Source organism: Canis lupus, chromosome 20, assembly GCF_003254725.2.
Source record: "Canis lupus dingo isolate Sandy chromosome 20, ASM325472v2, whole genome shotgun sequence".
In the NCBI taxonomy this organism is placed as follows: domain Eukaryota; kingdom Metazoa; phylum Chordata; class Mammalia; order Carnivora; family Canidae; genus Canis; species Canis lupus.
Genome location: NC_064262.1, coordinates 40,423,736 through 40,438,574, shown reverse-complemented (window position 1 = coordinate 40,438,574; position 14,839 = coordinate 40,423,736). Strand labels below are relative to the sequence as shown.

The following is a 14,839-nucleotide window of genomic DNA, read 5'->3' as shown; positions in this document are numbered from 1 at the left end:
CTCCTAGAGACCGCGGCGCGCGCCCTCTCCGCGGCGGTTGTCCAGGCGACGGCGCGGCGCGGGCATCCCCGCGGCCCCTCCCCTGGGCGTGCGCGCGACCTGGGCGCCATGGCGGCGGCGGCGGCGGCGGCCCCGAGGCCCGAGGCCGTGAGTCCGCAGTGGGCGCCGCCTGGACACGAGCGGACCGGGGCTGCGGCCGCGCTGGGCGACTGCGAGGACGCACCCGTCCGGCCGTTGTGCAAGCCCCGCGGCATCTGCTCGCGCGCCTACTTCCTGGTGCTGATGGTGTTCGTGCACCTGTACCTGGGCAACGTGCTGGCGTTGCTGCTCTTCGTGCACTACAGCAACGGCGACGAGAGCAGCGACCCCGGGCCCCAGCGCCGCGCCCAGGGCCCCGGGCCCGCGCCAACCCTGGGTCCCCTCGCCCGGCTCGAGGGCATCAAGGTGAGGACCCTCGCCTCGCCGCGCCCCAGGCCCTCCCGGCCGACAGCCCACGACCTCCTGGCTCCTCCCTGCGTCTGCCCCGCGCGCAGCCCCGGCTCGTCGCGCTCCGGGCCCGGGCGCCCGTCCCCTGCTCGGGCGGCGCGGCCTGGGGCCCGAGCTGCCCGCGGTGCTCCCTTCCCTTAGGTGGGGCACGAGCGTAAGGTCCAGCTGGTCGCCGACAGGGATCACTTCATCCGAACCCTCAGCCTCAAGCCGCTGCTCTTCGGTAAGTCCGCAGGGCACTCCCGGGAGGGGCCAGGGGCTGCAGTTTGGGGGCGCCTGGAGGCTCATGTTGGCCACGTGACTTCTGTTTTGAAAATGGCTGCTTCAAAGTAGCTCTTTTTCTACCCAAAGGTTTCCCCAAGTGAATTACCAACCCCCACCTCCATAATAGGGTGACAGGACGACCTTTCCACGCTCTCCTCTCCGACTCCTACTCTGCAGCGTATCTTCCATTACAGGGCTGGGCCTTATGACCCTGAGGCAGTTGTCTAAACACTTCATTGAAAACCGCCTCTGGACACTGCCTGCCATCATTAATTCTGTCACATTCTGGAATTGGGGGAGGGTGGGAGAGACCGATGACCACGTCCTAGCTGATCACAGTGCCTCAGGAGGAATCTCACTGCCGAGGTGGGCCCTGTGGACTGGTGAGAAGGTGTCCAATGTAGATAAACTGGCGTCCCCAGACCTGGCCCACTGGAGCACCAGCCTTAGCTACCAGCACTGGGGTTCTTAGGATGGAGTTGTGTTCAGCCATAAGTAGGCAAAACCTTCCATGGAGTGTGACCTCATTTGAAACCAGCATCATAAGCTCACATTTTCTGAGCTCTGGTTATGTGCTAGGCTTCATATGATCATTTCAATTCATTCTTACAACCCCTCTGTGAGGTGGGTGTGGATCCCACCCTCAGGTTCCTCAGTGAGAAAGTGAGGCACAGAGAGCTCTAGTTGCTTGGCCAGACTCCTATAGCTAGTACCCTGGCAAAGCTAGGATTAGAACCCAAGCAGCCTGCTGCTAGAGCCTGTACTCTGTACCCAACATGCCATGAAGACTCTGAAGTCCTTCAAAGACTACCAGAGTCTGCAAGGTGGGGTTCCCCAGACCCATGACCTTGCCCAGGATAGGTTTGCCCACCCAGCCCTGGATACCTAGTTTCAGTGACACACTTACCTGCAGACCTTGGGCTGTTCCTGCCTGCTGGGGGATTGTGTGGGTTAGGGGCTTTAAGGAGAGGACTGGGAACCAAATTAGAGCATCTGAGCACATGCTATCACCCCTGGGGCAGAGGGCCCTGGTTGAGGATTATGGCTAGACCTATGAGAATGATTTCACGTGCATGCGGTGCAAGGAGAAATAGTTATTTTGGTCCTGTTGTGGGAGGGGCTCTAAAATATTGTTACTATTATTATTACTACTGCATAAGGTTGAAGTCTGTGCCATGCACTATTTTAAGTGCTGGGAAGACAGCTTTGAACAAAATAGGAAAAATAAAAACAAAACACCACCAACACTCACACACACACCTAAAGCTGACATTCGAATAAGGAGGCAGACAATAAACAAACAAATGTGTACAGCATGTCAGATGGTGATAAGTGATTGCAGACAAATAAGATAGAATTTCAACTGTGGTTGAAACTCTCAACAGGGTGACCAAGGTAGGCGTCCCTGTGAAAGGTATTTAAGTAAAGACCTCTAGGAGCTATGGGATCAAGCCAGGTGGCTGTCAGGAAAGGGTGATACAGGCAAAGGGAACAGCACTCACCCTTTTATTGCTACACGGCCATGAACAGACCTGTCTAAAGAGGTTGTGCTCTCAGTTTTCTGGGGACCTGTATGCACTTAATTCAGATATATGTTAGGTTAAAGGTTATGAGGCCATAACTGTCCCCTTCACCCCCTAACATGTAGCTGTTGCATCAAAGTCCTGCAGAGCAGAGAATGAGAAACCCAAACCCTGCAAATTATAGGCCGCAGGAGAGATGTGACACGAGGTAAACAGGTCTGGTTAGGCCGTCAGATGGGTCTGTGTACAAATTACAAAGCTCATGGCTGGGAGAATTGGGTGGCTGCAGCAAGAGCCTCCAGCTGTGGCTCCCATTTTCTCTCAAACTTTTACATTGACTTTGAGTCTGCTGGTGGACGGTGCGCCAGGTTTCACCCAGGGGGTCCTGGGGCTTGCCCCATGGTGAAACAAGGTGAGCCACATGAAGAAAAGATCGCTGATTATAGGCAGTTCACTTGTGAGGCAGGGAGAGCACAGGGAGAGGATGTTGGAGGAGGAGCAGCCCCTGTCTGCTGTGGTGCTGGATGGATCCAAAGAAGGAAGCCTTACCTCAAGAAGGAGCAGTGTTGCTCTTCTGTGGCTTCCTGTTTATTCATCTACTGCCGCCCTATACAGGCAGGGAGGCCAGGGATAATGGGCCTGCTGTGGGCCCTGCCACCTCTGCCTTGCTGCCCTTGGCTCCAGACCTGTGACTCTCAGCCTCGGGGGGGCGGGGGGTACCAGGGCTTGAGGGGTGGGTGTTCAGGGTATAAGCTGGGGCAAGGGGAATGGGTTCTATCCCAGAGTGCCCACATCTATAGGGGAGGGAGCCCCACCACTCCATGGGGAAGATCCCATGCAACCAGTCTCTCCCTTTGGGAAACATTCCCTGTTTCCCAAGTTTGTCCCTAAAGATCTGGGGCAAGTGGAACCTGGGCCACTCAGGCCCCACTGTGAGTGCTTGGCCCTATACCTGCTTGACTGTGGTAGGCATTTCGCAAGGATTTGGACCATCAGAAGTCAGCTGAGGACTTCGTCCTGTTCAGTTCAGAAGAGAGATGTTCCAGTTTTGAGTCATTGTCATCTCTCTGGGGACATTTCTACCTTTCATGAGGCTCACTTCTTCCTCCACCCCACCCTCATTCTGTGTTTAAACAACAGATCAGTCTTACTACCCTCTTCCTTAAAAGTCTCCCAAGATTTCCCCTTCACCTCAGTTTCCTTTGGTCCCCTCATCTCCTGCTACCCCTTATTCACTTCCTGCTTTCCCCAAGCTCATGCTGCCTTGGGGCTTTTGGATGTGCTGTGCCCTCCACCAGAAGGCTCAGACCTGGCTTTTCCCACAGAGGGTCTCTTCCGCTCCATTGGGCCTCTGTGCACACATCCCCTCCTCAGAGACCTGTCTTGAACTCAAACTGGTCTTCAGAGGTTCCCAGACACCTTTGTATCAGCCTGCTTGGTTTTCTTCTCAGCACTTAGCATCACTGGAGACTGTCTTCTCTATTTGTCATTTGTACCCTTCCCTAAAGGTGAGCTGCGTGCAGGGGAGGCTGATTTGTGCTGGCTGTGTAGCCAGCAGCCGGTGGAGTCGTGTCTACTCCTGGTCATGACTGGCTGGCTGGAGGGATTTACTGGGCACTCAGTCAGACCAGCACTGGTCTGCTTGCTCAGAGTGACCTCCCACCACCTGGGCAGGTGCCCTCTAATCTGGCTTTTCCTTCAAGAGCAGCAGGAGCACTTCCAGAAGGCCAAAAAGAGTTTTAGCCCATTTTCTTAACTAGTTATGGTAAATGAGTAATACAATACAATACACAAAACAATTTATCTTAAAACCATGACTGCTTTATCATAGGATTTCCAAGTCAGCTCAAGAAAACAATTAGGCAGTTACTTAAGACCACTGTGTTCTTGACAAACACTGGAGGCCCAGAAATAGGGAAAGAACTCTGTGTGTATATAAGTTCAGATTTGTAAGCAGCTTACTGTAGTTTTCTGCACGGACTTGTCCCCACCCCTATGCTTTTCATGGGCCTGCAGTGTGATGGAACTAGGGACTCAGTAAAGGTCAGACAGATAAAATGGAATCTGTGGGGCTTGATGAGAAGCATCCTGCCCAGGGTGAGCACAGGCTTTGCACTTGCCCTGAGACTGCTTGGGCTGCTGGGGCTTGTGGGCATTAGCCAGGCTGTCATCCCAGGCCTGCGAAGGACAGAAAGGTGGTCTTGTGTACCCAGCACACACAGCTGCCAGAGAGCCAGCCTCCTTTGTGTCTGGGCAAGAAGGGACCCCTTAGCTGTGACCACCAAAGTGGGTTTCTGTCCCGCTTGGGCCTTTCCTGGGGTTTCTCTGGACTCTGGTCTGCAAATATCCATGAAGGGCAGAAGATAGAGGGTTTTATGGGTGTCCAGGGCAGCGCGTGCTTTGTGTGGCTGATGCCAAGGCCGAGGCAGGCTCTCTCTGCCTGTATTAACCCCTGTTCTGGGCACTAGTGATGGTACCACCTGTGCACAGCCAATTGCAGATTCTGGTGGCCTTGGCTCCAAACATAGGCTGTGGTTACCAGCCACCAAGGGCCCTGCACTCCCCACTTAGCACATAGGTCCCAGCATGCCTTCCTCGCAAGACATTGTGCACGCACATGGCATCCAGTTGCAGCCAGTGATGCAGAGTAGGGGCCGTTGTACAGCAGGCGGTGGGCCTGTCTTCAGCACCTCTAGCCCGGAGTCCAGGTGGCAGTCTGAGAGACCAAAGGATGTCCCGTTGCATTGGGAGAGTCTGCCTTCACTGCTGAATGGGATCAGAGGAGTGGGGTGATGCACAGGGTCTCTAGGAGTACCCTCATTCCCTCCACCTGCTGAACCACACTCTTTGATGCTCTGCTCTTAATCAAGTCCTAGAGAAGAGCTGAAGTCTTGGCTGTCACCCTCCTAAGCAGATTTGTTGGGTGTGTTGTTTTTAGCAATGCCTCGTTTATTAAAGGCATTTATTTTGTAGCTCTAACCAGATAAAGCATTTGAGTGCCCCCTCTTTCATTTGTCTTACATCGAGTTTGGAGCTGGAACAGAGGCACTTGTAAGGTGGGTGTAAGGGCTGCTGGGCACTAGGGGCTCACCAAAGTCGCTGGCACAGAGCACGTCCAGGACCTCGTTGGTGAAGCAGGCGTCCTGCAGCTAACTCACAGTCCCTGCAGCTGGCCCACAGCACTGGGGGTGGGGGTGGGGGGAGGGCCTAGTGAGGCTCTGCTGGCAGGAGTTGGGGAGGGGCCACCAGCACGGGGGAGGGGAGGCCCTCTCACTGGCCCCCGGTCCTTCACCCTTTCTGAGACCTGCTCCTGTGGCCTGTTCCTCATCTCCCCTGCCAGCGAGACCCTGCGGGCAGTGGCTCGGGAGGGTGGGGCACTGCGGGTGGGCCCCGGCTCCCAGGCCTTGTGGGGACTCACGTGGGTGGCACAGGCGGGAGCCCTTGGAAATAGCAGCGACCGCAGACCGCAGAGGCAGAGGCTGTGTTCAGCAGGGAAGCGGCTGCAGTGCAGGATGGCCCGCCAGGGGTAGCCCTAGCAGGCCATGGTGGGCCCACAGCTGGCCTGCGGCCTATGACCCTGCGGAGGTGGGGGGAAGGATGGGGGTGACGGGGCGCTCAGGAGGACCGGGCTTCCTGGATGCCCCCCCTTTCGCGCTCCTGGTACTGAGGCAAGCCTGGGACTCTGCGGTTGCTGGGCAACGACACCTGGTCACCTAGCAACAGTTCTCAGCCCTGCATGTCCCTTAACAGCGCTTAGGTCTTAATGCACCCCCTCCACCCCCCCACCCCCGTCCTCCTGTGGCCTGTCTGCTTTCCAGCTTTCCAGCGCACCTCCCCCCTCCAGCTCGGGAGGACATCCAGTGCAGCAGAGAGGGGTGTATGCGAAGGGCCTTCACCCCCCATCTTGGAAGGAGAAAGCAGAGCCCTCCCTCTTGCCCTGGAAGGCCTGCAGGAGACTGCAGTTTCTGACCGGGGCTGGGGTTGGCAAAGAGCACAGAGGCCCGATCATTGGATTCTGAAGGAGCCCATTCTTGGTGCTACTGGCATGGTCACCCTGAGGCTCTGGGAAGGTCCCTCACTCTGCAGAGAAGGAACTGAACGAGCTGTGATTCATGAAGGAGGTTAGGCTGGGGAAGAGGAATCAGCCTTGTGATCTCTGAACTCTGGGAGAAAAGGCCCTCAGATGAGCTCCATCTCTTGCCAGGATCCCTTGAGCAGTTTCCACACTTCACTAGAGAGGAGCTTCCAACCCAAAGCAGCCTACCCATTAGCCATACTTTGACATTCAAGAGCCCTTGATGCTTTGAGGGTCCAGACCAAGGGTGCTCACCATTGATGGTCCCCTGCCTATGTCTCCTCTGTCCCATGGGCACCTGCTCCCCTGTGCCAGGAACACCCTGACAAGACAATCCTTCATCTTCATTTCCCTCCCTACCCCTGTCAGCACCCAGCCCTGAGAGGTACACCGCAATGGTTAGTGAACAGGCCCTGGCAGAGGAAAGGTCCCTCTGCCGTAACCCAGGAGCCCCCGTCCTACCTGTCAAGGCACACAGGAGCAAAGAGAGAGCAGAGGAAGAGGTGGGCATCAGAGTGGCACTCCATGGCCATCAGGGGCAGCCAGCTGACTGACTGCTGGAGAGCCTTGGCCGCTGTGTCATGATCCAGCAAGTTGGGCAGCCGCATCTCTGTGTAGCCAATGTCATGGCACAGCACCGTGGCTTGGGGAATGGGCATGCACCGTGTGGGGCCTCAGGGAGCCCCTGCTCCACTGACCCCCCACAGCACCGCCAGTGCCACTAACAGCCACAGCCCTTGATCCATCACCTGCTTTGTCTACCTTGATCTTCATGGGCTGAGGTTGAGGGCTTTATAAGTTTGTACCTTCACCCCAGGAGCCAGTGTTTGTGCAGATCCCAGGTGCTGGGACACCCTCCCCCCCTTCTGCCATCTGGTTAGGCCCCAGTGTGCTGGCCTGGGCTGTTTGCATTGGATTAGCACTCTGTAGGGGGCTGTAGAGGTTGGTGGCATCTTTGGGCCTGTGGATTACCAGCACTTAATAAACTGAAGAAACCTGGGCCTGTGTTTTTTCTTTTTCTGGTTTACTTTTCTTGTTTATTTATGTTTTAAGCTACCCAGGAGGTGACTGTTGATTAGCAGTTTGTTCTAACCCATTGTCCAGAGCACCTGCACCCCCCACCCTACCCCCAGGAGATGGCTCACACCCTTTCTGGGTTTGCTTGGTTGGGAGAGGGTCAAGCAGGCCTAGGTGGGGACCTTTGTCCTGCCCTCAGTGTCATCACATCTGAGTCATCTACCCAGGGAAGCTGAATATGGTTGTGAGCATGGACTTGAGTACAACAGCCTGGGTGGCCCCAGGCAAGTAGCTGATGTCTCTGTGCTGGCCATGCCTCATGGGTAAGAAAGGCAAATCGAGGGGGCCTGGCTTTCTAGGGTAAATTTAGGGATTAAGGAGTTGATGACATGCTTAGGACAGGACACAGAGTCTGTGCCACCTAAGTGTGATCTGTGATAACCACTAAAAACCGTTCCTGGCTCGGGCAGCCATTTTCCTTCCTTTTGGCAGTGCCTGGAACTTAATGCTGGGAGTCTAACGCTGAGAGGTGGTAGGCCACTCTGCGGTTCTGAGGGGTCACTGGCAGCAGGGCCCTGCCTCCAGTCAGTTCCTCGGTGGGCCTCTTGTTCCCCAACTAAGGAAGTCCTCTCTCCCAGGAACGAGGGAATGATGCAGGGCCATGCTCCTGTCTAAGAGTGCCTGGGGCTCCTGGGGCCTGAGGCTCACTTTCCAGCTGGACCATGCTGCTTATGGAGCCTGTGTGGGGACATCCAGCCACTGGAGCCAAGCCCTAAGCCTGACTGGCCTTTACTTGGACTTAGAGGCATGACGTTTAGTGTACACTTGTTCCCAAAGCAAAGGATACCTGGGGCTTGGGACGCCTGGGTGGCTCAGCGGTTTAGTGCTGCCTTTGGCCCGGGGCGTGATCCTGGAGTCCCAGGATCGAGTCCCACGTCGGGCTCCCTGCGTGGAGCCTGCTTCTCCCTCTGCCTGTGTCTCTGCCTCTCTCTCTCTCTGTGTGTGTGTGTCTTTCATAAATAAATAAAAATCTTAAAAAAAAAAAAAAAAAAAAGGATACCTGGGGCATCTTCTCCGAGCATCTGCCAAAAGCCTAAGTGACCCCCACTGACAGATGTGCCAGCACTGGGCAGGTCAGCCCTAGGCAGATGGTCAGCGCCCACTTGTGCAGGAGAGTGGAGGGCAAGGACTGGCCTACAGCACTGAATGTTTCACACTTTGTTTTTATTTGATCAATACTGAAAAGCAAAAATGAAAGCAAAACCCAGTCACCATCACCCACTTTAAAATACGTACCGAGTCAGAAGTGGATGTCAACCCTCTGGCCTTCAGTCGCACTCCAAGGTGGGTGAGCTTAGCTCTAGCAAGCTTCTCAGGGCTCCCCTGGGAAATGTGTGCTGTCGCATCAAAGACAAAAACCTGTGTTCCAAATGCAGGCCAACCTTTGCAGGACAACTCAATCCTGGGGTTAGAGTCCAGAGTAGAGGTAAAGGGGAATGTGAAGTCCTGACATGATGACCACCAGGGGACAGGAGTACCCCAGGAACTCGGCAGAGAGGAAGTTAATGGCTGCATCGGTACCCTGGCTCCGTCCTTGGCCTCACCCACCTCCTCTTCTGGCAGAAATCCCTGGCTTCCTGAGTGATGAGGAATGTCGGCTCATCATCCACCTGGCCCAGATGAAGGGGTTACAGCGCAGCCAGATTCTGCCTACTGAAGAATACGAGGAGGCAATGGGCACAATGCAGGTCAGCCAGCTGGATCTCTTCCGGCTGCTGGACCAGAACCGTGATGGTCGCCTGCAGCTCCGTGAGGTTGGGATCTGGGGACCTGGAGTAGGCACAGGGTGGGAGTGTCTAGAACTGTCTTTCTAGTGGCCTGCTTAGCCCTGGCCCCAAAAGTCAGGTGCCATCTCAGATCAGCTGGGGCATACCCAGTCCCAGAGGCCCCCTTTTCCTTCCCTGGAGAGCCCCTTGCTGGCCTGGGAACCCCAAAAGATGGTAGGAGAAACCCACCTGGGGGTGATGACATTATTGCCACAATTCCTGGGTGGTGTGCCATCTGTGGTCTGGATTCCTTGCTGCCATGGCTGGGGACCCCACAAAAATCATGGTGGAGGGGGTGGCAGGTCTTAGTAGCCAAAAGTCTGCATATCGCTTTTACATGGCCCTCACACCAGGCTTCTGACAGGTCTTGGCAGGGTGTAGAGTCCCTTACTTATACAGAGTGCCCCACTGAGCCTGGTCGTCTTGACAAGCCCAGTGATCATGCCCTGGCCAGGCTTCCCCTTGGTGCCTGTTCGCATGCAAGCCCCAGGCCTTGGCCTCCCCTGTCTACTTGGAGTATCTGAGTGGGTCACAGTCCCAACAGGGCCAGGAATGCCTGGCCATAGGTCTCTTAGCTATCCCAGGTCTCTTAGCCTCCTCCCCAGATGCCTGTAGGCCTCTCTGCCTACCCTCCCTTTAGCTCAGGGACCTCAGGCTCTGTCCTGTGTCCTCAACCATACCCCGTCACCGGAACCCTTAGCCCTTACTGCAAGAACTGGGCAGCTGTCTGTGCTCTGGTGGCTCTTCATCATTGGGGCCACTCCACTGAGGGACCATCTTGTGCTTTAGGTCCTGGCCCAGACTCGCCTGGGAAATGGACGGTGGATGACTCCAGAGAACATTCAGGAGATGTACTCTGCGATCAAGGCTGACCCTGATGGTGATGGTGAGCTCATACCTCGCCACAGTTCTGTCCCTGGAAGCCTCCTGCCTCCTGTATACCCAGCTTTTAGAGTAGCCAGAGATGAGGAGGCAAGGATCCAGCCTTGCTCTCACTCCTGGGTGGCTGAGTCCTCACATTTGCCTTGGTGACAGTCTAGAGGGCAGTTCTTGGAGGCCCTTTTGACCTCAGCAGGTAGAGTCTAGGGTACAGGAAGAGAGTTGCTGGCTGGCAGAGGGCAGAGTAGGTATAGTAGGAGCAGAGGGCCAGTGAGGTCAGCTTGAGATTGGCCATTCATCCTGTTCCATCCACCTCTCTCCAGCCAGGCACAGGGTCTACCCCCGGAAGACACCCTCTCTAATCTAAGATCTTGCCTTCTTCTTGCCTACCTAGAGTCCTGCAAACTGCTGGGGGTGGTTTGGGTAGGGGAGCTGTCATGCAAGTACCCTACTCTCCTTTGATAATAACAACCAGGATGTTACTGAGGTGTAGTAATCACTCAGCTCTGGATGAAATGGGGAAGGTGCAATAGTGAAATAGGACTTGGAAGAATGGTCCTGTGGCTGGCCAACCTAGAGTGAAGGATCTGCCCAAGACCTGTGGCTGGACGGGCATCATGCTGCTACTGCCCCCACGTACAGAGCTGGTGACAAGCTGACAGGCCTTGTGTTCCCTACTCTCAGAGAAATCTGGGCAAAACAGTAGAAAGTTTGTTCCTTAGAGGTACGTGGGTGGCTGTTGGTTAAGCATCTGACTCTTGATCTCAGCTCAGGTCTTATCTCAGGGTCATGAGTTCAAGCCCCATGCTGAGCTCCATGCTGGGGGCATGGAGCCTACCTAAAAAAAAGAAGAAAAAAAATGGGTTTCTCCTTTGGGTTGGCCAGGTTATAAATGGAACAGACACCAGCTATTCTTCCAGAACCCCAAGAAAGTGGAGCTTCTACTTTGTGGGTTGGCCAGGAACAGGGAGAGAGCGTTCTCATTTGGGGGAGTGGCCTGGCTTTCTTTGTTGAGCTAGCATGGTAACCCAGCAGACAAGACTGGCTAGCTAGATATATTCCATTCAGGTTGGGACCTGAGGTCATAAGGGAACTCCTGGGGACCTGCCCCAGATTAAACTCTAGCATGGAAGGCCCTGGGTAGAAACCAGCACTGACTACTCTTTCTTCACCCTCTAGAGGACCAGAGAGTAGCCACTCTGTGCTTCAGAGCCAGGCTGGAGGGCCAGGGGCAGTCCTTGGCCTAGGGTCTTGGCCATATGATTCAAGCTTCGCTTGGCAACCCTGCTCTGGCCAATCTAGTAGGGGTTGGGCTTTATTTATTTATTTGTTTATTTATTTATTTGAGAGAAACGAGCGGGGGTGGGGGGGGAGTAGCAGAGGGAGAGGGAGAAGCAGACTCCCCGCTGAGCAGGGTGCCTGATGCAGGACTGGATTCCCAAATCCTGGGATCATGACCTGAGCTAGAGGCAGATGCTTAACCGACTGAGCCACCCCAGTGCCTAGGGGTTGGGCTTCTTCCTTTGGGGGGCCAAATCAGGGTTTAACTGAGGAAGTGAACTTCCCTAGGTCTTCATAGGGCCTGATGTGACAGAAGCCAGGTTCATCTGACCCAGGAGTTCAGGTTGGGGGACAGGTGCACTGCCTTTGGTGCCTGAAGCCAGGGGTAGATAGGATGCTACAGCCTGCCACCGTGGCCTCCGTACATGGGTTTGCGGGCACTGATGATGGTGCCCCATGCAGGAGTGCTGAGCCTGCAGGAGTTCTCTGACATGGACCTTCGAGACTTCCACAAGTACATGAGGAGCCACAAGGCGGCCTCCAGCGAGCTGGTGCGGAACAGCCACCATACGTGGCTCTACCAGGGCGAAGGTGCCCACCACGTCATGCGCGCCATCCGCCAGAGGTGAGCACCGCAGCAGGAGCAGGTCTGGTGGGGCCCACACAGAAGTTCTTGGTTGGGGCCAAGGGGACAGACTTGGTTAGCCAACTCAGGATTAAGTTCTACTTGTTAGACCGGGATTAGGATCCATTAAAAGACAGGCAATTAACAAAGGCAAATTAACCCTAATTGTGGGCAAACAATATACATTTGGGATTAGAAATAGATTGCAATGTTTGTTTTTCGCTAATTAGAGAAATGACGTCTTATCTCTGTCCACAGGCCCCCCTGCCCTTGAGCAGCCAGGGGTTTTAGATAAGCAACCTCCTTCCTGGAGGGAGTGACCCCCACTCCCAATTTAGTGGAAATCTCATCTTCCCCACCCAACGCAGTCTCTGGCATCCAGGGAGAAGGGCTCATGAGTAACCCCTTCCTGCTCCTACCGGGCCAGTCTGGGGTTGATGTCAGGGGCTTTCAGGGGAGTTGGGCAGTGGTAGAGCTGGTGGCAGGTCCGGGGTCTGGCTTCTCCAGGGCACCACCTTGCATGGGACTGCTCAGCTGAATGCCTGCTGTCCACCAGGGTGCTCCGCCTCACCCGCCTGTCACCTGAAATCGTGGAGCTCAGTGAGCCACTGCAGGTTGTGCGGTATGGCGAGGGAGGCCACTACCATGCCCATGTGGACAGCGGGCCTGTGTACCCAGAGACCATCTGCTCCCATACCAAGCTGGTAGCCAATGAGTCTGTACCCTTCGAGACCTCCTGCCGGCAAGTACCTCCCACCTGGGGTGGCCTTCAACTCCCAGACTAGGCATTCCCATGACATAAACACAGCCCTGCCCTACCGGTATACCCCTGGTGTCAGGCCAGGGGAGCGCTGGGCCATCCGTCTGAGGATACCCCATCTTTCCCTGCAGTTTGTTTACCAAGTGGCAGGAAAGGGGTGGCTAAACTAAGGTACCCACAGACAGTAACACTTGTTCCCAGAGCTCTGAGGCATGGGGCAAGGCTGAGTCTCCAGCTTTTTTTGCCCCCCTCTCCCCTGGGTCTTGATTCTTCTCCACTGCTGGAGGCTTCAGCTTCTCTCTTTGAAGCTTTGTCCCCCTTCCCTGCTGAGGCAGGGGGGCAGGTCGGCAGGTCTCTACCCTTCGTGTGACTGCTCTGGGTCAGCCCCTTCTATTCCCAGCCAGCCCTCCTGCATGGTTGTGCTGCTTCTGCTCGCATACCTTTCCCTGCCAGCCATGCAATTTAGCGAAGTGCACCTGTGATCACACAAAACAGTCTGATACATAGAGACTGGGTTTGTGGGAGGAAGGACTGGCTTAGGGACATCTTGGCACTGATGTGCAGTGTTACTGATCTCAGCCTGCCCCTCTTGCCCTTGGGAACCTGGGCAGCTTATCCTGCCCACAGGTAAGCCCGTGGGAGTGTCCACAGCTGCTCAGCAGGCCCCCTGCCTTACAGCTACATGACAGTGCTGTTTTATTTGAACAACGTCACCGGTGGGGGCGAGACTGTCTTCCCTGTAGCAGACAACAGAACCTACGATGAAATGGTAAGGGCCAACCAGGCTGTTACTCTGGTGGGATGGCAAGGCCTTGGGCAATCATAGTATATACCCCTCCAGACCTGGGATGATGCGCCTAAGTGATCCCCTGGGCACTTCTGACTGGTTTCCCTCTGGCCACTTTTGGCTTCCTGGCCCTGGCCCTTGGGCGTACAGTGGGGGCAGTTTGAGAACCCCAGCATCCTGCTGCCCACAGAGTCTGATTCAGGATGATGTTGATCTCCGCGACACTCGGAGGCATTGTGACAAGGGGAATCTGCGTGTCAAGCCCCGGCAGGGCACAGCAGTCTTCTGGTACAACTACCTGCCTGATGGACAAGGTGAGGGCCTGTGGCCAGGCCAAGGGTACCATGAGGGAAGCCTACCCAGCCCAGACAGCCACCCTGGTGGGATGTTTCTGGCACCCCTACAAATGTTCTTCTGTCCCTGGTGCCTCCAAAAGACCATCCTCAGTGACTTCAGGGGCACGCACCTGTGTAGCCTCCTGGGTTACCTTGAGGTCTGTAATGGATTCCGTGATGCTCTAGCCTTCCAGCTCACTGGGGCTGGGGACACATCTGTCATTGACTCAGGCTGTGGACAGGACTAGGAGCAAGAAGGCTGGTTTCAGACCAGTAGTTTTGTCAGTGCATTAGTTGGAGAGAGATACCATGCCCCAAGGAGACCTTGGGGCCAGACTTTGCCCCTACATGTGTGCGCAGCTGGGCCCACCCTGGCCATGCCCTTGGCCCCTATGAGGTCAAGCTCAGGTCAGCACAGCCTAGAGTCCCTCTGGTCCCCTCCTTTGCTCACACCATCCTCCTCTCTAGGTTGGGTGGGCGACGTGGATGACTACTCGCTGCACGGGGGCTGCCTGGTCACACGCGGCACTAAGTGGATTGCCAACAACTGGATCAATGTGGATCCCAGCCGGGCTCGGCAGGCACTGTTCCAGCAGGAGATGGCGCGCCTGGCCCGAGAAGGTGGCGCCGACTCCCAGCCAGAGTGGGCCGTGGACCGGGCCTACCGCGACGCGCGCGTGGAGCTCTGAGGGCAGGGCGGGCCTCAGCCCCCAGCCACAGGCCTCCTGCCGCCCCAGGTCTGGGGACCCGCCGTTCGCCTGTCCAGATGCAGGCCAAAGGCTCGGCCGAGGTCTTGCCCCATCCCGTCTCCAGCCGCGACTAGGGCACCGTTCCTATATTCGTGTTATTTATTGTGTACAGACCCATTATGCCCCCTCCAATAAAACTACACGGCTTTGAGCTGCTGGGCCGCGAAGGCGCAGGTGGGGTCGGGGGCAGGCTGACCCGGCCTGTAGGGGTGGGCCGCAGCGCTCGGCGAGC

At 55.9% G+C, this 14,839-nt stretch overlaps 1 protein-coding gene and 1 long non-coding RNA gene across 2 annotated transcripts; one reads left to right on the top strand and one right to left on the bottom strand.

Moving 5' to 3' along the window:
* The first annotated feature begins 89 nt into the window (after window positions 1–89).
* Window positions 90–14,758, top strand: P4HTM (prolyl 4-hydroxylase, transmembrane). The gene is made up of 9 exons (XM_025455798.3): window positions 90–444; window positions 628–709; window positions 8,989–9,179; window positions 9,981–10,077; window positions 11,814–11,976; window positions 12,533–12,718; window positions 13,415–13,505; window positions 13,714–13,837; window positions 14,327–14,758. Exons 1-9 carry the CDS (start codon window positions 109–111, stop codon window positions 14,545–14,547), a joined length of 1,491 nt encoding a protein of 496 aa, XP_025311583.1. The 5' UTR covers window positions 90–108; the 3' UTR covers window positions 14,548–14,758.
* LOC125753135 (uncharacterized) lies at window positions 3,385–5,995 on the bottom strand. Its single transcript, XR_007404208.1, has 2 exons — window positions 5,692–5,995; window positions 3,385–5,036 (listed from the first exon to the last, which is right to left on the bottom strand). It is a non-coding gene; the product is annotated as an uncharacterized LOC125753135 (long non-coding RNA).
* Window positions 14,759–14,839: the final 81 nt, after the last annotated feature.

What these genes read in the sequence shown, in the direction of transcription:
- P4HTM (XM_025455798.3), top strand. Translation starts at nt 109, where the DNA reads ATGGCGGCGGCGGCGGCGGCGGCCCCGAGGCCCGAGGCCGTGAGTCCG. An exon ending in GGCTGACCCTGATGGTGATG is followed by an intron (nt 10,078 to 11,813) that starts GTGAGCTCATAC and finishes TGCCCCATGCAG; the next exon opens with GAGTGCTGAGCCTGCAGGAG. An exon ending in CCCTTCGAGACCTCCTGCCG is followed by an intron (nt 12,719 to 13,414) that starts GCAAGTACCTCC and finishes CCTGCCTTACAG; the next exon opens with CTACATGACAGTGCTGTTTT.